The 24,526-nt window shown below is 43.2% G+C and overlaps 2 protein-coding genes across 4 annotated transcripts in view; one reads left to right on the top strand and one right to left on the bottom strand.

Annotated features, from left to right (window-relative positions):
• Window positions 1-24,526, top strand: part of LOC123504859 (glutamate-gated chloride channel alpha-like) — a 294,033-nt gene that overhangs the window by 134,487 nt on the left and 135,020 nt on the right. Inside the window, exon 5 of the mRNA XM_045255762.1 lies at window positions 495-679. Coding sequence (XP_045111697.1) covers window positions 510-679 — 170 coding nt within the window. The 5' untranslated portion in view covers window positions 495-509. The remainder of the gene's footprint in view (window positions 1-494; window positions 680-24,526) is intronic.
• Window positions 3,698-24,526, bottom strand: part of LOC123504858 (mucin-22-like) — a 34,044-nt gene continuing 13,215 nt past the window's right edge. The window contains exons 3-7 of one of the 3 annotated variants that reach the window (XM_045255758.1): window positions 23,043-23,169; window positions 19,458-19,525; window positions 11,491-11,627; window positions 8,829-9,554; window positions 3,698-8,696 (exon numbers count right to left, since the gene is read on the bottom strand). In XM_045255758.1, the coding sequence (XP_045111693.1) occupies window positions 3,972-8,696; window positions 8,829-9,554; window positions 11,491-11,627; window positions 19,458-19,525; window positions 23,043-23,169 (5,783 nt within the window). In that variant the 3' untranslated portion in view covers window positions 3,698-3,971. Of the gene's footprint in view, window positions 8,697-8,828; window positions 9,555-11,490; window positions 11,628-19,457; window positions 19,526-23,042; window positions 23,170-24,526 lie in introns of those variants that run through there. The other 2 variants (XM_045255759.1, XM_045255760.1) reach the window with 2 other exon arrangements.

The raw sequence follows: 24,526 nt of genomic DNA, 5'->3' as shown, positions 1-24,526 counted from the left end.
ATATATATATATATATATATATATATATATATATATATATATATATATATATATATATATATATATATATATATATATATATATATATATATATATATATATATATATATATATATATATATATATATATATATAGTGAGTCTTGCAGTAGTAGAAAGTAGAGACAAGAGACAGTCTATGGATAGTATATGGATACTGTATAATTAATGATTTTGTATATGATAGACATATGCAAAAATTAATATTTCAATGTTAAACCAAGAGTCGCTGTGGTTCATCTCTACTTGATTATACACTCTTGTGAAAATTGGAGTTTTCAAGGATATTTTTTCATGGTTAATGAGTATAGTAGACATGTAGCTTCCGTAATTAGGATAGCATATGTGGGAACTTATCTCATAATCTGTAATGTCTTTAGTAATAACTCTAATGAATGCTGAGTGAAAGAACAAAGCCTTTCAAAATACAAGAACTTGATGCATCATGTCATACAGAGTGAGACGCGCGGCATGGACTGGGAATGCCAGATGAGCCTGAGGTTGGTGATGATGAGCCGGCCACGATCACCGGAGTTCCCTTTGGTGTCCTCGATGGCGTCCAGCTTGTCTATCACGTGCTCTCCTGACCGCATCTTCATCTGTCTGGTGGACGGGAACAAGAACACCTTAACAAGACTAATGTAAGTGACAGCTGCGATCTGTTTCCTATTCTGCTAAGTTTTACTTCTTATATCCTTTCTGTACTTCAATCGTCTTTTGATAATCTCGAGATTACTGTTGGAAAATGTTTGCATGAATACAAGAGATAGATAGATAGATAGATAGATAGATAGAGAGAGAGAGAGAGAGAGAGAGAGAGAGAGAGAGAGAGAGAGAGAGAGAGAGAGACCTCATTACAAAATTTGTTCGAGAAATTATGCATTTTTGGGGAGGAATTTTTCTAGCAGTGAAAGCGTTAAGTGAATAATTTTCCCCCTAATTCAATCATGTATAGTAATATATCTACATATTTAACTCATTATTTTCAAAATTCAACTTTACTTCACAATAACTGGAGGAGAACATGATCTATTCTGTTATCTAAATGAAATCAATTTCCGATTTCTCCAGGAATCACCTAAACAAACTTGGAAACCTTAACCGACTTATCCTAACTTTAACAAAACTTGACTTAACCCAACCTACAGCTGGATCTTACGTTTAACTAAATTACCTTATACAGTAACTTTCTTGAAAAAGCTCTCAATGATTTTAACCTAACGCAGTCTAGTCTAAGTTGACCTAACCAAACCTTACATTTTAACACCTGTAGCCAAAAGATGTACAACCACTACACGACAATCGCATAATATTAACTGCTATTGTCTGAAGTCAGCACCTAACATCATTCTAGCTACTTGTAATGATGCAGCGTTTACTTATGTTTTGGTTTAATGAATGAAGCCACACTGTTATACTTACTGGGGGGTAATATCAAAGCGAACATCTCGGTCCTCCCAAAGCATGATGAGTTTGTTATGCACTATAGTGGAGTGTGGGGGTGAATGTTGTGTTGTGTGTTGTCGCCATGGTAACGCCGGTGTGTGTGTGTGTGTGTGTGTGTGTGTGTGTGTGTGTGTGTGTGTGTGTGTGTGTGTGTATATATATATATATATATATATATATATATATATATATATATATATATATATATATATAGAGAGAGAGAGAGAGAGAGAGAGAGAGAGAGAGAGAGAGAGAGAGAGAGAGAGAGAGAGAGAGAGAGAGAGAGAGAGAGAGAGAGTACAGCAGTAAAATTTTATCATTGATATCTGGTGGTAGCGGAGTGTCTCGCATCTCTTCATAAGTGTACTAACTTTGCTTTGAAACTTTTAATGGTACTATTAGCGAATGAAAGATATTAAGATTTCTAGACTGGGATAATTCCTCAATGTTTTATGAGGAGCTCAAGGAAGAAGAAGAGAAAAGTGAAATATGTGGTTGAGTTGCTATGTATATCAAAGTCTTAGCGAAAAGCTTTGTCTTACGCATGTGGGGACTGGTATCAGGATAGAATCCGCGTACATGAGAATTCGTCATCCAAAGAAAATATATACATATTGGATTTTAATGATGCCCGCTCCTTTTCCTCGCCATTAACTTTCTATGTCAGCCATTTGCTTGCTTTTCCCCACACCCTGCTGTACATTTTTCCCTACAATTTCTTTAATTTTGCTTGTCTGCCTCTTCCGTAACTTTCTCTTTCCTTTTCTTTATCTTTCGCTTTAATAATATTTCTTGAAATAATCTCATACATTTTCATCAGTTTTGATTTCTCCTCCTCACCAATTTTAACATACCTACGTCTTACAGGAAGAGTGAAGTTATGTGAAGATATGAGATAATGATCAGAATCAGTCGGTCCAAAAGATTATAGGTCCATCACTGTCAGGCATTATTGTCATGATTATTTGAAACTATCCTAGGTATTTGCATTTGTCTCTCGAACTGTTATTTACCTAGGAAATTCTCTCTCTCTCTCTCTCTCTCTCTCTCTCTCTCTCTCTCTCTCTCTCTCTCTCTCTCTCTCTCTCTCTCTCTCTCTCTCTCTCTCTCTCTCTCTCTCTCTCATATCAGGAAGGGAGATGAGGCAAACTTATAGCTGACCAGACTAATGTTGACTTGCCCATCACAGTAAGGCTGTCTATACAAGACCTGTAAGACAATTGCAAGACCTGGCAACTCATGTTTTTATAGTTTATAGGTAGTGAATATCGAATCGCAGTGAAATTAATGACATCACTTTGCAGCATAATATTGACAAGTAACAGGTCGGGAGGGAAATATCCGCTTTTAATTGTTGTAAGACAGCAGGTGTACCGGGTAAGAAGCTTAGAGCTAATTAAGCATTTATTTTTGTGTTCAGTCGCTATGTATATATGTATAATATCAGCTGTGAAGATGGTAATGAATATTATAATGATAATGGTGATGGTAAGGATGTAACTGTCAGATACGTTAACTGTTAAATCAATGTAATCACTCATGTTGTGATAGATCTCAATGGAAATTCTTTGTGAAATTAATTAATAACCTTCATAAAATGTATTAAGGGAATATGAACAAAATCAGATTCAAATGAATATCAAATAAAAATCAAACGGGTCTAATCCAAGCTGTCAAGTGGCAGTCATGGACATCGTCATTGAATTAGCAAACTTTGTTACTTTTCTGTTAACTGCGTTTCCTCTGGATACTGCAGAAAGTTGAATTCAAGCTGTTTACTAAAGTGAAATTAAAGAAACGCTTGTAAATTTTGGTCTAAGGTACTGTACGTGTGCACCATAGTGTCCACGAAGCCGAAGTGTAACTTGAGCTGTCATGTCCCTTCACCTTCAATTTTTAGTCATGTGTGTGAAGTCTATAGATGTGCATGCCAAGTTGTTATTCCCATTGATTCCATCTATACACTCTTGTTCTTTGTCTTCTTCCTTTTTTACTGCTCTATCATTATATTGTGGCTCAGATCTAAGTAGCCGATAGCCAAGCAGGGTTTCTTGATCTTGTTGTGTACGAATGTTATCGCAGCACACGAACGGGAAAAGTTTGAACGTTTACATGAAATTCTTATTCATAATGGATTCCCTAAATATTTGTTAGCGGCGATTTTCGTTTTATGTCGTTTCACATTCATATTTGAGTTAAGTAAGAACATGCAGTTAGGCTTAAACGTTTTAATTGCGTGGCAAACATGTTACAAAACTTACGATTATATATTGTTGACTCAGAGTAAATAAACAGGAAAAAGAAATCTGGTGGTTGGAGTTTGGTTTAGCTTCATCGCCTAACATGGTATCCATAGACTGGCCAAAGTGAATGAAATGTGTTTATGAAGACAATTTTCCTATTCCAGTACAGAGGCAAAAACAACTTACACTGATACTTTTACAAGGAAACTTTTGAAAACGTATGGAGAAGTTTAACAGGAAGCAATTACATTAGCCTACTAAACAATATGTGCGAAAGCTGTAAAACATCTACTTCCAAAGGCATAAATTCGGCAAACGGTAACGTCATCCCCTGCAGTGGGCCGTGGGTGACGACGTTGCTGGGTGGCGAGGTGGTGGTGCCGTCAAGAGACGCTTGGTCCTCCGAGGCTGTGATGGTAGTAGTGGTGGTGGTGGTAAGGATGGCGCTCGTCTCTTCTGTAATGTCTGAGGGGGTGGTAGTTGTCTCTGCTGCAGTGTCAGATGCAGTAGTGGAAGTCGTCTTTACTGCAGTGCCAGAGGTTGTAATGGTGGTAGCCGTCTCAGCTGCAGTGACAGCGGCGGTAGTGGTTGTGGTAGTCTTTGCTGCAGTGCCAGTGTCTGTGGTGGTGATGGCTGTTTCAGGTGCAGTGCCAGCAGCTGTGGTGGTGGTGGTTGTCTCTGCTGCAGTGACAGCGGCGGTGGTACTGGCGGTCATCTCTGCTGTAGTGGCAGCGGCTGTGGTGGTGGTTGTCTCTGCTGCAGTGTCAGCGGCTGTGGTAGTGGTGGTCGTATCCGCTGCAGTGTCAGCGGCTGTGGTGGTAGTGGTCGTATCTGCTGCAGTGTCAGCGGCTGTGGTGGTAGTGGTCGTATCTGCTGCAATGTCAGCGGCTGTGGTAGTGGTGGTCGTATCTGCTGCAATGCCAACGGCTGTGGTAGTGGTGGTCGTATCTGCTGCAGTGTCAGCGGCTGTGGTAGTGGTGGTCGTATCTGCTTCAGTGTCAGCGGCTGTGGTGGTCATATCTGCTTCAGTGTCAGCGGCTGTGGTAGTGGTGGTCGTATCTGCTGCAGTGTCAGCGGCTGTGGTAGTGGTGGTCGTATCTGCTGCAGTGCCAGCGGTGATGGTGGTGGTGATTGTCTTTGCCGCAGTGCCAGCTGCGGTGGTACTGGCGGTCATCTCTGCTGTAGTGGCAGCGGCTGTGGTGGTGGTGGTCGTATCTGCTGCAGTGCCAGTGGCTGTGCTGGCGGTGGTCGTATCTGCTGCAGTGCCAGCGGCTGTGGTGGTGGTGGTCGTATCTGCTGCAGTGCCGGCGGCTGTGGTGGTGGTGGTCGTATCTGCTGCAGTGCCAGCGGCTGTGGTGGTGGTGGTCGTATCTGCTGCAGTGCCAGCGGCTGTGGTGGTGGTGGTCGTATCTGCTGCAGTGCCAACGGCTGTGGTGGTGGTGGTGGTCGTCTCTGCTGCAGTGCCAGCGGCTGAGGTGGTGGTGGTGGTCGTATCTGCTGCAGTGCCAGCGGCTGTGGTGGTGGTGGTGGTCGTATCTGCTGCAGTGCCAGCGGCTGTGTTGGTGGTCGTCGTATCTGGAGTAGTGCCAGCAGCTGTGGTGGTGGTGGTCGTATCTGGAGTAGTGCCAGCAGCTGTGGTGGTGGTAGTCTTATCTGGAGCAGTGCCAGCGGCTGCGGTGGTAGTGGTCGTATCTGCTGCAGTGCCATCGGCGACGGTGGTGGTGGTGGTTGTCTCTGTTGCAGTGCCAAAGGCGGTGGCGGTGGTGGTGGTCGTGTCTTCTCCAATGCCGGCGGCAGTGGTGGTGGTGGTCGTCTCTGCTGCAGTGCCAGCGGCCGTGGTCGCAGTCTGTGCTGCAGTGCCAGTGGTGGCAGTCTGTGCAGCTGTGCCAGTGGTGGCAGTCTGTGCAGTTGTGCCAGTGGTGGCAGTCTGTGCAGCTGTGCCAGTGGTGGCAGTCTGTGCAGCTGTGCCAGTGGTGGCAGTCTGTGCAGCTGTGCCAGTGGTGGTAGTCTGTGCAGCTGTGCCAGTGGTGGCAGTCTGTGCAGCTGTGCCAGTGGTGGCAGTCTGTGCAGCTGTGCCAGTGGTGGCAGTCTGTGCAGCTGTGCCAGTGGTGGCAGTCTGTGCAGCTGTGCCAGCGGCGGCAGTAGTGGTGGTCGTGTCTGCTGCAGTGCCGGCAGCAGTGGTGATGGTGGTCGTCTCTGCTGCAAGGGCAACGGCGGCGGATGTGGTGGTGGTGGTCGTATCTGGAGTAGTGCCAACAGCTGTGGTGGTGGTAGTCTTATCTGGAGCATTGCCAGTGGCTGCGGTGGTGGTGGTCGTATCTGCTGCAGTGGCAGCGGCGATGGTGGTGGTGGTGGTTGTCTCTGCTGCAGTGCCAGCGGCGGTGGTGGTGGTGGTTGTCTCTGTTGCAGTGCCAGAGGCGGTGGCGGTGGTGGTGGTCGTGTCTTCTCCAGTGCCGGCAGCAGTGGTGATCGTGGTCGTCTCTGCTGCAAGGCCAACGGCGGCAGATGTGGTGGCTGCTGCAGTGCCAACGGCGGCGGATGTGGTGGTGGTGGTCGTGTTTGCTGTAGTGCCGGCGGCAGTGGTGGTGGTGGTCGTCTCTGCCGCAGTGCCAACGGCGGCGGTGGTGGTGGTGGTCGTGTCTGTTGCAGTGCCAGCGGCTGTGTTGGTGATTGTTGTCTCTGTTGCAGTGCCAGAGGCGGTGATGATGTTGGTCGTGTCTTCTCCAGTGCCGGCGGCAGTGTTGGTGGTGGTCGTCTCTACTACAGTGCCAGCGTCTGTGATAGTGGTGGTTGTCTCTTCTGCAGTGCCAATGGCGGCGGTGGTGGATGTCGTCTCTGTTGCAGTGCTAGCGACGGCGTTTGTGGTGGTGGTGGTGGTGGTGGTCTGCTGTGCTACAGTGCCAGCTCCGGTGGCACTGGTGATCGTCTCTACTGCAGTGCCAGCGGGATCAGTAGTGGTGGCCGTCTCTGTTGCAGTGCCAACGGCGGCAGTGTTAGTGGTTGTCTCTGTTTCAGTGCCAGCGGTGGCGGTGGTGGTGGTCGTCTTTGCTGTAGTGCCAGTGCCGGTGGTGGTGTTGGTCGTCTCTGTTTCAGTGCCAACGGCAGTGGTGGTGGTGGTGGTCGTCTCTGGTTCAGTGCCAGCGTTTGTGGTGGTGGTGGTCGCCTCTGCTGCAGTGTCAGCGGCAGTTGCGGTCTCTGCTGCAGCGCCACTATCGGCTGCGGCGGTGGTGGTGGTGGTCGTCTCTGCTGCAGTGGCAGCGGAGGCGGTGGTCGTCTCTGCTGCAGTGCCAGAGGCTGCGGTGGTGATTGTCAACTTTACTGCAGTGCCAGCGGTGCCTTCGGTGGTGGTCGTTTGTGCTGCAGTGCCAGCGGCGGTTGTAGTGGTGGCCATCTCTGCTGCAGTGCCAGTGCCGATGGTCTTGGTGATCGCCTCTGCTACAGTGCCAGCGGCAATGGTGCTGGTGGTCGTCTCTACTGTAGTGCCAGCGGCCTCAGTGGTGGTGGTCGTCTCTGCAGCAGTGCCATTGGCGGCACTGGTGGGGATCGTCTCAACTGCAGTGCCAGCGGCAGCAGTGGTTGTGGTCGTTTCTTCTGCAGTGCCAGCGGCAGCAGTAGTGGTGGTGTTCTCTGCTGCAGTGCCAGCTGCAGTTGTTTTGGTGGTCGTCTCTGCTGCAGTGCCAGCGCCGGTGGTGGTTGTGGTTGTCTCTACTGCAGTACCAGCTGCGGTGGTGCTGGTAGTAGTCTCTGCTGCAGTGCCAGCGGCGGCGATCATGGTGGTTGTCTCTGTTGGAGGGCCATCGGCGGCGGCGGTGGTGGTGGTTGTTTCTGCTGCAGTGCCAGCGGCGGCGGTGGTAGTGGTCTTCTCTGCTGCAGTGCCAGCGGTAGTGTTGGTGGTGGTCCTATCTGTTGTAGCGCCAGCAGCGGTGGCGGCAGCGGCGGCGGCGGTAGTGGTCGTCTCTGCTGCACTGTCAGCAGCGTAGGTGGTCGTGGTCGTGGTGGTGCTGGTCATCTCTTCTGCAGTGCCAGCAGCGTTGGTGGTTGGGATGGTCGTTTCTGCTACTGTGCTAGCGGCGGTGGTAGAGGTCATCTCTGCTCTACTTCCAGCGGTGGTGGTGGTGCTGGTTGTCTTTGCTGCAGTGCCAGTAGCGGCGGTTGAGGTAGTGGTCTCAGCTGCCATGCCAGCGGTGGCGGTGGCTTTGGATGTCTCTGCTGCAGTGCCAGGGGGGGCGGTGATGGTGTTAGTGGTGATGGTGGTAGTCGTCTCTGCTGGGGTACCAGGGGCAGTGTTGTTCGTCTCTGCTACCTTACCAAGGGCATGATTAGTTGTGTCTTTTGGGGTACCCGGGGTAGTGATGGTGGTCGTCATCTTTGCTGAGGTAACAGTTGCTGTGGTTGTCGTCTTTTGTTCAGTACCAGCAGCGTTGGTGGTTGTCTCTGGTGCAGTACCAGTGAGAGTGGTGATCGTCTGTGGTGCAGTGCCAGTGTTGATGGTTGTAATCTTTGCTGCAGTGCCAGTGTCGGTGTTAGTCTTCTCTGCTGCGGTGTCAGTGGCGATGGTGGTCGTCTCTTCTGTAGTATCAGTAGCAGTGGTGGTCATCTGTGCTGCAGTGCCAGCGGCGGTAGTGGCTGTCTGTGTGGTCTCTGTGGCACTGAAGGCGTTGTATTTCTTTTCTGAATCTTGTGCTGAGGTGGCTGTTTTTTGTAGGATGTCGTCAGCTGTGGTTGTTGCGGACATGATGTCGGTGGCAGTGGTGGTGATATCTGTTACACCATCGGTGGTTTGTCTATCTGTGTTATCAAAGGTAGTGATGGGCGTGTGGGTGATGACGTCGGACTTGGCTTCGGTTGTGTCCATTTTTGTTGCAGCTGCTACAGTGTCTGTAGTATTGGTGTTCATGTCGCCGAAGGCCCAGTTCATGAGATCTTTGCTCATCGTGGCTTCGTATGATCGAGTCAAATCCATCAAAGTCTGAAATAATAGTACTAAAACGTTTCACTACGTGATAACCGTGACTAGGATTATGTGAATAAAGATGTAGAGTTCATATCTTTATTATATTACATATTATCATGTTATGGGGACTGAGTGATACACACTCACCTTGGAAGCACTCAGGATGTGGTCTTTCAGTATGGCAGCAGCACGCCAGCTCGCCACCATCAGGCTTGCTAAATGGCCGGTCTGCATGGCGCAGGTCACATTCTGCGTCCAGCATTCCGACATCCCAGCGAATATAGCTCCAGCCAGTAACGCCAAATCCACTTCTTCTGCTGTGCCTCCCGCTTGCCAGAAGGCGTGAGGAAGCTCAGCCATGATGTCATTCATATGACTGTAAAGCGAAGGAGAGATCGTGCACGACGCGTTCGGCCAAATTTGGTTCAAGTAAAAGTTTATCACTAGTGGGACAGGCAGTATGTCCGAATACGGAGTGCTGCGTTTCATTCTTAGGAAGACTGGCAAAGACTTATGTGAAGAGAGTTGTATATTACGGGACAGGTTTCCATCATCTTTTTGGTTGATTTGAGTAGTCTGACGTTGCTCTTGAGCCAATCCTTGCATTTCCTTTCTTTTAGCAAATTCTGTCACCTCCACTGTTGTTGGTTCCCTAGTTACCATCTCTATTCTCTCGTGCTCGAGTGTCTTGGACACAAGATTTGAAGATGGCAGGAGCATTTGCTGTTCAGATATAGAAATACGTGCCTCAGAGTCCAAGTCAACGTGGCGGGGAGTCTCGCACCGACACTGGCTGGGTACCAACACCCGCGTCATCCTCAAGTGTCCCTCGTAGTGCTTATCATCCACGTACATGTCCTGTAGCGTCATCTCCTGGAAGGGCAGAAGAAATATTATTATGACCTAACGTAATAATTAGAAACAAGGTCACATTCCGGAGCCATAAGGCAACAGAAAAGAGAAGCCACATATAGAAGGAGACGCGGCCAGTCCACCAATCACTAAAGGCTAATTCACACGTGTCAATGTGCGGCTGAAAACGTTCGCCGCTAGAAGTTTCAGCAGAGCCCTACTAGTTGGAACACGTTCACACATAGCGGCTGGGAAGTATCGGCTGGTTGGACTACATTTCTTGTAGGAAGAGTGTTCTTCTTAACAAAAGATTATGCACAATTGCGATCAAATTGAATCATCACAAGTATTCAGTCCTCACCAACAACACCCTGCAGAGAGAGAGAAACAATCATCGGAGAGTGGCAGTAATCTCATCGAATGTATTTGTACGTAGGGTGATTTTGCTGTACTACTCATTTTCGAGTTTCAGACATGCTAATTGTCCATCAATAACGCCAACATCATCATCTCTGCCTCTGGACACAACAATTTCAAACCTTCCGTGAAGTCACAAATTAAAAAAGCCGCTAGCGGCTGGACAAGACCAACATGTCGGTCTTGTTTTGCGGCTAGTTTCTTCATCCGCTAGACACCGAAATCCAACCGAAAACCCTAGCGGCTGACAATTCCAGCCACATATTGACATATTGAACCCGCCTTAATTAAAGAAGGAATTAGGGAAGCTTTAAGAAAAAGTGGAGTAGGTGCAAGTAACGATAATGTACTTTACTACCTGTATAATGAATTTGATGGACAAAACATTATTCTTAGTTTAATCTTGAATGGAATAAAACATCGTACTTTTCATACCATCACTAGTGATAAGGAATATGGTAAAGGGAGCCGATAATTACTATTTTTGCTTCGATAGAGATGATAAACAAAGTGAGCTAGCGAAATAAAGAAATACCAACTTTTGACAGTTATCTGATACTGTCAGATATGAAGGAGCTATCAAGCTACCGACTAGTGGAATAAATAATAAACATGTGAAGATAATAAGGCACTTTCAGTAGCACTAGAGATCAGCCCTGAGAACTGACAAAGTGAAAACTGAATGGCCATAAGAAGAATGAAACAAGGATATGTAATGTCATGTGAGAGTTATGGAGAACATAAGGATTTGGAAGGCATTTGAAAACTATTGATAGTATGTAAAATGCATCCAGTAGTTTTAGGAATCAGTGAAGCTGTTGAAGTGATTGTTGGAAATACGTGAAAGGAGGAAATATTTATGAATATAACAAAAACAAGAACATCAGTGTCGTCTAAACATCGGAGGCAGAAATGTAAAAAGAGCATGATTTTACCACGTAGTTCTCTGTGTAGCGGTGGTAATAGTTATAGAAAAATAAATAAAAATTGCAAAAAACTTAATTGGAATAAATTCGTTTACAAATATGAGCCTGCATGTAAGGGATCGCCTGAAAGCAATCTAGAATTTCAAGCGGTGCACAATGTTGTATTGATGCTAGACACACACACAGTATGAGAGCACGAAGAGAATAACTGAAGCGACTGAGGTGTGATTTGTATGAAAGACTGCTGGAATACCAGTGACAGCAAGGATGTCTTGACAACCGAGATACGTTTTACAAGATGCCAGCAAGAATGTTGTCCTTAGAATTGGGTTTGCCGTAGAAAACAGACAGATCTAGTTACTAGAAACAGACGATAAGCAGAGTAACTGTAGCATTTGAAACAGAAAACACCAAGGCGAAATATCAATATCTATGGACTACATAAAGGAAAATTTAGAGGGAAGAATGAATAATATTGAACAAGAATGGATGATCATTATTTATCCTAGCATCATCATTTCATTATAATTTTATTGTCATTATCATTTTACCATTGTCTTGTCACATCACCATTGTTTTATCATCATCATCACCATTACTATGTGCAGACTCACCTGTGTACACTCGAAACTTTCCATTTGTATCCGTGACTCCTCCAAGACCGTACTACAAGTAGTAGAATGGCACGTGCGTACAAGGACCGGCTGCACGTATCCTTTCTGCGTCTCCTGTGCCACCACCACGCTCTCTCCTGCAACACACCCCACACCACTTCCACCATCAAGAATCACAGATAATGATTACTAGCCGTCGATTCAAATATTACGAAATTCAACTTGACATTCATGTAGCGTGTTCAACCGTTACATCCTTTTTTGTTCTCTCTCCTTAATGGCTAACAAGGAACACACTGGATCATTAGCAGTGCTTCTTACCAATAATGATACTTATAAATACTAGAGATTAATGGAAGCTTTTCACACACCATAAAAAAAAAAAAATGCTCGTCACACAACCTAACTAACATTCAATTGCAGCTCTCATGTAGCTGCACAAGCACCACTGTTTTAACACGCTCTAGAACAGCATTGCTAGGTTGCCCTGTTTTAAAAGAGGCCAGCTTCAGCGACGTGCGTGAATAGTCCAGCTGAACCGCTGATCAGGCACCATAGACCATCTCTGCTAAGGGGATCTCGTGTGAAAGAGGCATTGCCAACACCATTATCAAAATTATTATCACCACCATCTACATTGTACACACACATATATATATATATATATATATATATATATATATATATATATATATATATATATATATATATATATATATATATATATAACCAGCATTATATCATCGTCACAAGAACGAGAACAATAACAGCAAATAGAAAAAATTACAAGAAAATCATAACCAATTCTATCCAAACCCAGCTTGGTCCAGCCCTCACCTTTAAGACACACATCCACGCACAAAACACTTCAATGTCACGCTTCCCTTCACACCACTCACCTGCATTTATATTATTATAGGTGAACAATCGCATGGGAAAGATATTGAACATTTTATTACTGCACTCTTGCTTGCGTGTTAAGAAAGGTGTGTGTGTGTGTGTGTGTGTGTGTGTGTGTGTGTGTGTGTGTGTGTGTGTGTGTGTGTGTTTTCACTGTTTGATCTGCTGCAGTCTCTGACGAGACAGCCAGATGTTACCCTACGTAGCGAGCTCAGAGCTCATTATTTCCGATCTTCGGAAAGGCCTGAGACCAGGCACACACCACACACCGGGACAACAAGGTCACAACTCCTCTCGATTTACATCCCGTACCTACTCACTGCCAGGTGAATAGGGGCTACATGTGAAAGGAAACACACCGAAATATCTCCACCCGGCCGGGGAATCGAACTCCGGTCCTCTGGCTTGTGAAGCCAGCGCTCTAACCACTGAGCTACCGGGCGTGTGTGTGTCTGTGTGTGTGTGTGTGTGTGTGTGTGTGTGTGTGTGTGTGTGCGTGTGCGTATGCGTGTGTGAGCGTGCGTGTGCGTGTGCGTGTGTGCATGTGCGTGCGTGCGCAATGATAGTAATTCACGATTTATTGTTAGAGGCTTATAATACATAGGCAGCCGACGGCTGAAAATATACACTAAAGGTCTAAAGAAAACATTACAAGTAATGTAATAGGGCAAAAAAGGAATATATATATATATATATATATATATATATATATATATATATATATATATATATATATATATATATATATATATATATATATATATATATATATAAGAGGCTATAGACAGGAGATGAGGCTTTAAGGCCACTATACCATGAATTAGTAAGAACAATTAAGCGGTTAACGAGGAAATCTTAATGTGTAGCCCCTGTTTACTTAGTAGCAAGTAGGTACGTCATATAACTCAAGGGATAATGACCTTGCTGTCCAGGTGTGTGGTGCGTGGTATAGGGTGTGGTCTCAGTCCTAATCTTGATCGGTCAGTACGAGCTCAGCTCTTTCCGCAGGAGAACGGCTGGTTAGGTGACCACCAAACGACCTAGGTAAACACACACACACACACACACACCACCGCGTAGTGTAATGATTAGCACGCTCGACTGAATCGAGAGGGCAGGGTTCGAGTCCCGGGAGCGGCGAGGCAAATGGGCAAGCCTCTTAACGTGTGGCACCTGTTCACCTAGTAGTAAATAGGTACGGGATGTAACTCGATAGGTTGTGGCCTCGCTTTCCCGGTGTGTGGAGTGTGTTGTGGTCTCAGTCCTACCCGAAGATCGGTCTATAAGCTCTGAGCTCGCTCCGTAATGGGGAAGACTGGCTGGGTGACCAGCTGGCGACCGAGGAGATGAACTACACACACATTTGGTCTCAAACTGCTTAACTACAACCTACTTCCCTTAATGCACCACAACCAAGGCGAGCCCTACCCTCCTGTAACTGGTCCTCGTAAGAACCCACACCGACAATTACTGCTACAGCATCGTCCCGACCCTTGTCAAGCTGATTAATAACACCTACCACCAGGGCTCATAGGGTCTGTGGGATCGTCGAAGCCCGAAAACAACAACAACAATAACACCTGATGTCACACCTAGTCGTGTTTGTCATTTAAGTCAATTTGGTCTTTTTACCTTCTTACAATCATTTAATTTCACCGTTTCTAATTTTGTCTTTTTACTTTCCACTTTTTTTTTATAATCTACCTCATAATTTGTTGCTGGTCTAGGGTATTCTCATTGTCTAGGTGTTTCCTAATGTTTTTCGGTATTATTGATTCCATTAATTTACCTACAACTGAAGTTAAGCTGACAGGCCTGTAATTAGACATTAGGGTTTTATCCCCTTTCTTAAATATGGGAACCACATTAGCTTCTCTCCACATTGTAGGTACCTCACCTGACTCCAGTGACGTCCTAAAAAGTACCGCTAGAGGCTCGCTGACGACTTCCTTGCATTCCTTTATAAACCTTGGATATATTTCATCAGGTCCTGGCGACTTGAATTTCTTTAGTTCATCTATCTCCTGTTCTACCATCGCCTTAGTTATATGAATATCTGTCAGCTTTTCACTATCTTCTGCCCAAAATACCTCTTCGCTCTCTGGAATTTCCTGTGTGTTTTCCTGGGTGAAGACAGCTAAAAATACTCGTTCATAATTCTACTAATCTCTTCCGCTGGCCCATTTGCCTTGCCGCGCATGCAACTTAAACCCGGGCCCTCACGGTTGTGAGTCGTGTGCTACTACTATACTCGTTCTACTCGGTGTGTATGTGTGTGTGTGTGTGTGTGTGTGTGTGTGTGTGTGTGTGTGTGTGTGTGTGTGTGTGTGTGTGTGTTAAAAAAACAATCCACTTTTTTGGGGGTTTACTTTCCATTATACTATTTTACTCTTCTACCAATTTTTTTGAAAATTCTCCATCCAGTTTTTATACTTTCTATTCACATTCACTTTTTACCTTCCCATCCTTTTCCTTATACTTTTCAATCTTTCTTTTTACTTCCCACTCCTTTTTTATATTTCCGTCCTTTTTTCTACTTCCTCTATTTTTGCTCATTGTAAAAAAAAAAAATCCCTCCAATATTTTGCTTCCCACTTCTACCTATCCTTATTGCTGGAAGTTTGCCTACATTCAGCGTGTTCCCCCCAAAAAGCATAACCGTTCTAAACCCTCAAACTACCGTCCTATAGCTTTAATCTCTTGCTTGTCTAAAGTTTTTTAATCTCTCCTCAATAGGAAGATTCTCAAACATCTGTCACCTCACAATTTTCTATCTGATTGCCAGTATGGCTTCTGCCAAGGTTACTTACTCTGCTGGTGATCTTCTGGCTTTCCAAACTGAGTCTTGGTCATCCTCTTTTAGAGACTTCGGTGAAACTTTTTGCTGTAGCGTTAGGCATATCAAAAGGTTTTGAAAGTTTGGCACAAAGCTTTGATTTCAAAATTGCCCTCCTACTGCTTCTATCCTTCCCTCTGCAAATTTATCTCAAGTTTCCTTTATGACCGTTCCATTGCTGCTGTGGTAGACGGCCACTGTTCTTCTAAATCTATTACCAGTGGTGTTCCTCAGGGCTCTATCCTGTCACCCACTCTCTTTCTATTATTCATTAATGATCTTAACCAGACTTGTTGCCCTATCAACTCCTACGCTGATGATACCAACCTACATCTTTCCACGTCCCTTCAGAGACGACCAACCCTTCATGAAGTCAACAGATCACGCAGGGACACCAAAGAACACCTGAATTCTGATCTTTCTAAGATTTTTGATTGATGCAGAGAAAACTTAGTAGTGTTCAATGCCTCAAAAACTCAATTCCTCCATATATCAACTCAATACAACCTTCTAGACATCTATCCCCTCTTCTTCAGTGACGCTCAATTGTCTCCCTCTTCTACACTGAATATCCTCAGTCTGTCCTTTACTCATAATCTTAACTGGAAACTTCACATCTCATCTCCTGCTAAAACAGCTTCTATAAAGTTAGGCGTTCTGAGGCTCTCTGCCAGTTTTTTGCGTCCCTCCAACTGCTAACTCTGTACAGGGGCCTTATCCGTCCTTGTATGGAGTACTCTTCGCATGTTTGGGGGGTTCCACTCACACAGTTTTATTAGATAGGGTGGAATCAAAAGGTTTTCGTCTCATCAACTCCCTTCCCTCCCAGCCTCTTTCTCACCGCCGAAATGTTTCATCTCTTTCTATTTTTTATCGCTATTTTCATGCTAACTGCTCTACTGATCTTGCTAACTGCATGTCTCCCCTCCTCCTGCGGCCTCGCTGTACAAGGCTTTCTTCTTCCTCTCATCCCTATTCTGTCCAGGTCTGTAATACAAGAGTTAACCATTATTCTCAATCATTCATACCTTTTTCTGGTAAACTCTGGAACTCCCTGCCTGCTTCTGTATTTCCATCTTCTTACGACGTGACTTCTTTTAAAAGAGAGGTTTCAAGATATTTGTCTCAGACTTTTGGCTAATTCTTTACTATTCTTTTATTGAGCTTGCATTTAAGTGGGCTTTTTTTAATGTTTTGTTGCTCTTGGCAAGTTTCCCTCTTGCATAAAAGAATGTTTTCTCATCTCTTGCTAAAACAGCGTATATGAAGTTAGATGTTCTGATTCTCTGCCAGTTTTTCTTTCCTTTTCAACCGACAGCTATGTACACGGGACTTAATCGTCCATATATGGAATATACTTCACATTTTTTTGGGGAACTGTCCACTCATACTGCTCTTCTAGACAGGATGGAATAAAAACCTTCCCGTCTTATCAACTCCTGTGACTGACTATCTTCAGCGTCTCTCACCGCCCCAATGTTGCATCTCTTGCCATCTTTTATTGCTATTTTCATGGCAACTGGTGTTCTGATCTTGCTTACTGCATACATCTCGTCCTCTCTTGGCCTCACTACAGAAGACTTTCTTCTTTTTCTCACCCCTATTCTCTCCACTTGGCTAATGCAAGAGTTAACCAGAATTCTCAATCATTCATCCCTTCCTCTTGTTAAGTCTGGAACTCCCTGCCTGCTTCTGTATTTCATCTTCCTATGACTTGAATTCATTATTTAAAAGGGAGGTTTCAAGACGTTTATCCTTAAGTTTGGCTAGCTACTTTAACACTATTCGAGGGTTGGCACCTCAGTGGACTTTTTTTTTATCGTATTTATGTTGCACTTGGATGGTTCCCCCAACATAAAAAAAAAAAGTTTAAATAAGAAGAAACTCGAATAGAAAGAAGTCTCATTAAAAGTCAAACTCAGTGCTGGTTATGGAATATTCTAGGGCTCGCATACCAAGGTTAAGCCAAACGTCAAATAATTCATCATATTGTATCGGTGTACTTCATTATCAAGCCAAGACTAAGTTAATTAATTACTCAGCAGCGCCTTGATCACAAAATCGAGACTTCAATAAACAAAGCTGAGAACACTCCTGGTGATTTATTCAGTTGTTTGAAAAGACACGTGGCGGACCGAGACAGGTGTAGCTGCGGTGTCATGTGGAAATCATGTGTGCTGTGGACGTATATATGGCGCCTTTGTTAGGGCCATAAAGAACAGGAATGATGACACAATTGTTGGTAGCCAAAGTAAGTTCAGGCGGAGACTAACAGTTGCGCGTGGCTTGATATTATATAGTGAATTGTGTTAAACTGACTCTTATTTGCTTTGAATTTGCGAGGTTATTCATCGTTAAATATTGAGGCTCCATCTTGGGAAAAATACTAACAAAGCATGCATTGAAATTACTCTTTCCTATATTTCATCAGTCCTTATTTTTCAAGAGCTAATTTTTTGCTCTAGGCAATATTTGATCTGGATTGCTCGAGAGAGAGAGAGAGAGAGAGAGAGAGAGAGAGAGAGAGAGAGAGAGAGAGAGAGAGAGAAATTTTACAGTATGACAGTTCGAATCCATACCAGGAAGGAGAAAAAGAGATAGACAAAGACACAAGCACAAATTGACAGAGTCAAAGCAAGTGCCTTCATACCAAACGCAGAAATCCAAGGATCTAGAAAAGTAAGCAAGTTAAAGTCACCACCAGACGGACAAATGGAAGAAATGATGCCCATGGACCGTCTCTGAGTGCTCCTAATGCAAAAAAACACGAAGAAAAGGCAGAAGAGGAAAACAATTGACAGCAGGAGGAAGAGGAGGAGGAGAAAGGAGAAAGGAGGAAGGAGGAAGAAGAAGAAGAAGAAGAAGAAGAAGAGGAAGAAGAAAGAAGAAGAAGAAGAGGAAGAAGAAGAAAGAAAAGAAGAAGAAGAAGAAGAAGAAGAAGAAGAAGAAGAAAGAAGAGGAAGAAGATGAAAGAAGAAGAAGAAGAAGAAGAAGAGGAAGAAGAAGAAGAAGAAGAAGAAAGAAGAAGAAGAAGAAGAAGAAGAAAGAAGAGGAAGAAGAAGAAAGAAGAAAGAAGAGGAAGAAGAAGAAAGAAGAAAGAAGAGGAAGAAGAAGAAAGAAGAAAGAAGAAGAAGAAGAAAGAAAGAAGAAGAAGAAAGAAGAAGAAGAAGAAGAAGAAGAAGAAGAAGAGAAGAAGAAGAAGAAGAAAGAAGAAAGAAGAAGAAGAAGAAGAGGAAGAAGAAGAAAGAAGAAAGAAGAAGAAGAAGAAGAAGAAGAAGAAAGAAGAAGAAGAAGAGGAAGAAGAAGAAAGAAGAAGAAGAAGAAAAAGAAGAAGAAGAAGAAGAAGAAGAAGAAGAAGAAGAAGAAGAAGAAGAAGAAGAAGAAGAAGAAGAAGAAGAAAGGAGAAGAAGAAAAAGAAGAAGAAGAGGAAGAAGAAGAAGAAGAAGAAGAAGAAGAAGAGGAGGAGAAGGAGGAGGAAGAGGAGGAATACAAAGGAATACAAAGGAAAGTCAAACAGCAACAGACCTGTTGGTCCTTTCGAGGCTGTTTGGTAACTACTTCTAACTGGCTACAAATAAGAGAGACAGGACAGTACAGGAGAAGGCTCCTCCCCACCCACCACTCCCTCCAGCTTTCGCTGGCATGGAAAATAGCTTGGAAAAGTACCATGCAGTATGGAAAAACTGACATGGAATTTTCACAGGAAAGGATGAAAGGAGATTCTATTATTCACCCTACGGTGAAGGAGGAAGAAGAGGAGGAGGAGAAGGAGGAGGAGGAGGAGGAGGAAGAAGGAAGGAGGAGGAAGAAAAGGAAGGAGGAGGAAGAAAAGGAAGGAGGAGGAAGAAAAGGAAGGAGGAGGAAGAAAAGGAAGGAGGAGGAGAAAAGGACAAGTTAATCACGAGGGAAGGAGGAATGTGACGTGAAACAAAGGAAAGAATGGGAAGAGGAAGGTAAACAAGTTGTAAAGAAGAGAGAAAAAAGTCAGAGTTGCGAGAAAGAGAAGAATACCGGCACATGTGGAGAAAGAGGAAGGAGGAAGAGAGGGAAGGAGAAGGAAAGACATTTGAAATTAAAAGGAAAAGGAAAAGAAAGAAGGACAACAGGAAATAGGAGAAAAAGAAAACCCGCCATGGAAGAAGAAAAGAAAAGTTAGAGATGGAGGAGAAGGAGGATCATCATCAGTGCCTTGTCTGCGAAATATTGCGAGGACGCTTCAGTGACTACTGACCTTGAGACGTGACGAGGGTGGTGGGCAGCTCCAGCCGCACTTCCTCCCCACAGCAGCATCCATCCAACCTGACAGACACAACACACACGTACTAAGTAGATAAACAAATACTTGTTGCGTTAGGTTAAAACAGGCACCCCTACAGATCGAACCATTACAGTGAAGGAAGCACACGATTATAATCAGAACTTACATGTTATGAACTGTTTGTAGTCGAAGAATTAGCTTTTCTAATCGTATATAAAAAAGAAATCTAAATTGATTAAACGTAGCTGTTAGGTGGTATAGTAGATACTTTTTACGTTCTTCTAGGTCAGTATAGTACAGAGAAGCAAGTACACAATTATATTCAAACTTTGTGATCTAAAGTGGTTCTCGTTCAGCAATTAGGTTTTGTAACTGAAAACAATTGACTAAGCTGACTGGCTAATCAATTAATCAAAATACCGCAACTAAATCTTCACGACCATATTCTGATTAAACCATGCAAACACAGTCTCCCCACTTCACCCAACACACGCACTCACGCACAAACATGCCCACGCGCGCGCGCACACGCACGCACGCACGCACACAATTACAATTTTCAGTTAGGTGGTGAGAGTATCGAGGTGGTGAGCGAGTACAAAATATTTGGGTGACTTGTTTAACTATAAAGGGAGGTTCAGGAAGGGGAAGTTGGCACTTAAGGAACAAGCAACAAGGGCCTTGTATCCGATAATAGATACCTCACGTAAATATGACTTACCAGTTTATATTGAAACCGAAGTGTTTAACATGATGGTTGTACCTGTACTTACATACGACTGTGAAATTTGGGGTGATAATATCATACAGGAAGTAGAATTATTGCACATGAAATTTTTGAAGCATGTTTTATATGTACGCAGAGATACTAGTACAAACATAGTATATGGAGAACTAGGGGTCTACCCTTTCGATATAACTATAAAATGTAGAATGATTAATTATTGGACCAAACTAATTACAGGAAAAAGTTTCAAAACTAAGTCATATAATGTACAAGTGTTTATTGCCGCTACACATGAGCGGTGTTTATTTATCACCTTGGTTAGAATGTATAAGAAGTATTTATATTGAGTGTGGTATGACAGGAGTGTGGATGTCGCAGACTTAACAATCCTAAATGGTTCAGAAAAGCTGTTGAACAGAAATTAAAGAGATATTTGGATAACCAAATGGTATGGAAATTTAACAAGCAGAGCTGTTTATAGGACTTACAAATTATATAAATAGGTTTATGGGGACTGAGGAGTACTTATGTGGAGTGGTTTAAAGTTACCTACATGTCACCATGATACCAAGGTTCTAGGTGGTTACACCGAAGATGAGATTGGGTGGTGATATGGGCCCTAATATGGGAACCACTTTAAATCAAACTGCCTGCGCCACTAATGGGCGGAAGCTGAACTACGCTTCCTACACACTCTTCAAGCGAGCCTATAGGCGCTATAGGCCTTAACATTTAAGAAAAAAAAAAAACGTGTTTTTAACAGTCTCGCATGGGAAATAATAGGTTACCTATTATTAGTAGTAGACATAAACCAAATAGAAAGAGGAACGTTATTGTATCAAATATAATGAATGATTAATAGGGATGAATATCATGCTTTGTTGCAATGCCAAAACCAAGATATTGTTCAACTGAAAAATAAATATATACCTGATTATTATAGACCAGATCGCTTTAAGTTTGCTGTGTTGATGTAGAGCAGAAAGGTAGGACTGTTAACAAACTTAGCGAAATTTATTAATGTTTCCTTACGAATGTTTAGGTAATTCTAAGTTTTTTTTTTTACCTATATTGTTCAGGAGCTATGCTCCATACTTTATAAAAAAAATCTGAGCAATAAATATATTTTCTTTTTCATTACACACACGCACGCACGCACGCACGCGCACACACGCACACGCACACGCACACGCGCACGCGCACACGCGCACGCACACACACACGTACGTCTCCTGTGCCTTGAGATCTCACTAGCTCCTTCCTTCAAGACAGTTGATATTACTACGAGTATTAATAATGAGTAGGTTATTCTGCCTCTGACCACACTATCACCTCCTCCTCCTCCTCCTCTTCCTCTTCCTCTTCCTCTTCCTCTTCCTCCTCTTCTTCTTCATTTCTCTTCCTCCTCAAACCTTACTACACACTATGTATTATATGTTCATGTATTTACTAGTAATCAATATCCACTCAATCTGGAAATGTATTGCGTGATTAATCCTCTTAATGATTAGAGAGACCAAACCGCAAAAAGATGCACGCAACCACACACGCACAACCACATATCCTTACAGGCACACACACTTTCATTCAGGGTAGAATACAAAATCATAAGGAAAGCTGTAAGAAATTTATGGGGAAGTTGTAAGAAGCCTTTTGAGTTGCAACTGGTACGAATCCTATTTCCATCTATGAAATAAACAAGCGAAAGTAATCAAATAGAACTAATACATCTACAATACTTCGTCCTCATTCAAGCAAGTCGTTCCACAATGTTATTCTGGTGACGTCATCAGCAGAGCAGTATTCCAATGATAACGTTGAAATTCGTGAAATTTCTGTCATCCAATCATTTTATAATATAAAGTGAGTGACATATCATTATTATTGTCTCGACTGTGTGTGTGTGTGTGTGTGTGTGTGTGTGTGTGTGTGTGTGTGTGTGTGTGTGTGTGTGTGTGTGTGTGTGTGTGTGTGTGTGTGTGCATCACTAAAGTACTTTTCACTTTAATACGTTAATAATGTACCTTGTTCGTTTTATTTATGAGGTGGCTTCTATTAAATGCATTTAATTCACATTTCGTGTGTCTACTAGTACTTCTACTATTCCCAAGCTTCTATGTTCAATTACTGGGCGAAATATATGGAGGTAGTATGCTGGTGTCGTCACAGATCCAAATTTGAAGGAATGAGGAATAACTCTGAAAGTCTAGTTTACAATCGGTATCTTTGAAGTTTGCTCTCCCTACCACTATCATTGGTTGTTAATGCTTTGTTTTGATACATGGAACTTTCACTCTATTATTTTTCTTAGTGGGTTTCGTGTTTATATTATCCAAATGACATTTGTTAAGACCTCAGTACATCGGTACACATGACAAGCGAAAAAGCTCGACTAACTTGTGAACTTGATACGCCAGATGTCGCAGAGGGATTCTTCCTTTTCAGGCAGTCTCTGTTCCGGGTCCATGTTCTGAGAGGTTTGAGGCTTTAGATTTCTGAACGAGTAGATTTTTCAAAATTTATTTATTTTATTTATTCATTTATTTATTTATTTTTTTTTTTTTGCCGGTTTGATTTTTGCAGTTTCCTTCAAATAGCTTTGCAGGAAGTGCTAACAATACATCGAGTCTACATCGCATAGCGCATGCGCTACAATATCAATATATTGTGGAAGCAAAACTTTGTTCTTTTTTATCTATTCGTTTAAGATTAGAACAGAAGGAACTGCAGATTTCACATTCTCTTTGGAGGTTGTTTCCTTTGTCATCATCACTCTGCATCACGGTCAAGAGGAAGGACGCGGCTTTACCGAGGGAGACACAAACTCCTACCTTTTCTCGCTGGTTACGATGCTACTGAAGGTGTGCTGGACTGTGTTGTAGCGGCGCAGAGGCCACACTCCCTTCAGATCCCGGTATCTTTCCTTAGGGAGGTACTGGGTGCAGTCGTCCTCACCTGCTGGACGAAAAAGTAATGATTTTTCTTCTCTTGGTACGCCATATATATCAGTGGTATATTATAAGAAAGCTGATTATGCATAACAAGATTCTTTCGTGGGCGTTGCACCCAAAATGATAACTTGCATGATAAGCTTCCAACTTAGTCTAACAAAATGTAGCACAGTCTAATATACATAATAAGTTATTCTTATCTAACGATCTATCCTTTTCCAAACCAAAGCTATTATTATTATTATTATTATTATTATTATTATTAGCATCATTATTATCATTATTAGTTATTATATTAATTAATGAATTTATTTTTTTTCTTTTTCCTTATGAAATCTAAGATGAATTGTTCGTGTGATACTGCCCCTGGGTGAAGTAAAGACATGCATTCGGTTGCATTGTTCTTTCTCCTGAAAATTCGGTTCTAGACCATAATAGTTTCTCGATGGAAGAGACAGCGCTTTCTCCAATGCTTTTCTTGTGACCATATGCAGAGTTACGACACTGTGGCACCTTAACTCAATGTACTACTTTCATTGTTCGGTTTTTTTTTTCTTTTTACGTCGAGGCCTATAGCGCCTGTAGGCTCACTTGAAGAGTGTGTAGGAAGCGCTGTTTAGCTTCCGCCTATTAGTGGCGCAGGCAATTTTATATAGTGGTACCCATATTAGGGCCCATATCACCACCCAAGCTCATCTTGGTTGTAACCACCTAGAACCTGGGGATCATGGTGACATGTATTTTTTTTTTTTTTTTTTTTATATAGGTAACTTTGGACCACTCGACAAATGGCAAAGTGTTTAAGGCGGTACGTGGTGGGATTCGAATCTACGCGTGGACGTCTGCCCGATCCCACGCTCACCACCTTATCCACTACGCCACCGCCTGTTCCCTCGACCTCCAACATTCAACCTTCGTTCTTTGTGTTTTTCTATCCCCTTAAAAATTGTTCCACGGGCAATATGAAGTTCCTGTAATTCTTGAATTTGCTTCATCTTGACACGAGAACAAATAGGCTTTGTATCTCATATTTATCAATGTCGAATCCAGTGATATCAATGTTTTCAACCTTATATGATTATTTTTTGCTAACGACACTAGGCACGACACACGCACGTTGGTAAAATATAGGCCAGGACACGCAAAGATAGATACAAGAGAAACAGCCACACACAACACAGACACGTATCCAAAGACACATAAAAACATATCTAGAGAAAATAACAGACAGACTATAGGTGAAAGGAAAAAAAAAGGCAGATCTGAAAACACACACACACACACACACACACACACACACGGCCCGGTAGCTCAGTGGTTAGAGCGCTGGCTTCACAAGCCAGAGGACCGGGGTTCGATTCCCC

This window comes from Portunus trituberculatus, chromosome 17 (assembly GCF_017591435.1).
Source record: "Portunus trituberculatus isolate SZX2019 chromosome 17, ASM1759143v1, whole genome shotgun sequence".
In the NCBI taxonomy this organism is placed as follows: Eukaryota; Metazoa; Arthropoda; class Malacostraca; order Decapoda; family Portunidae; genus Portunus; species Portunus trituberculatus.
This window is presented reverse-complemented; position numbering and strand designations above follow the sequence as displayed.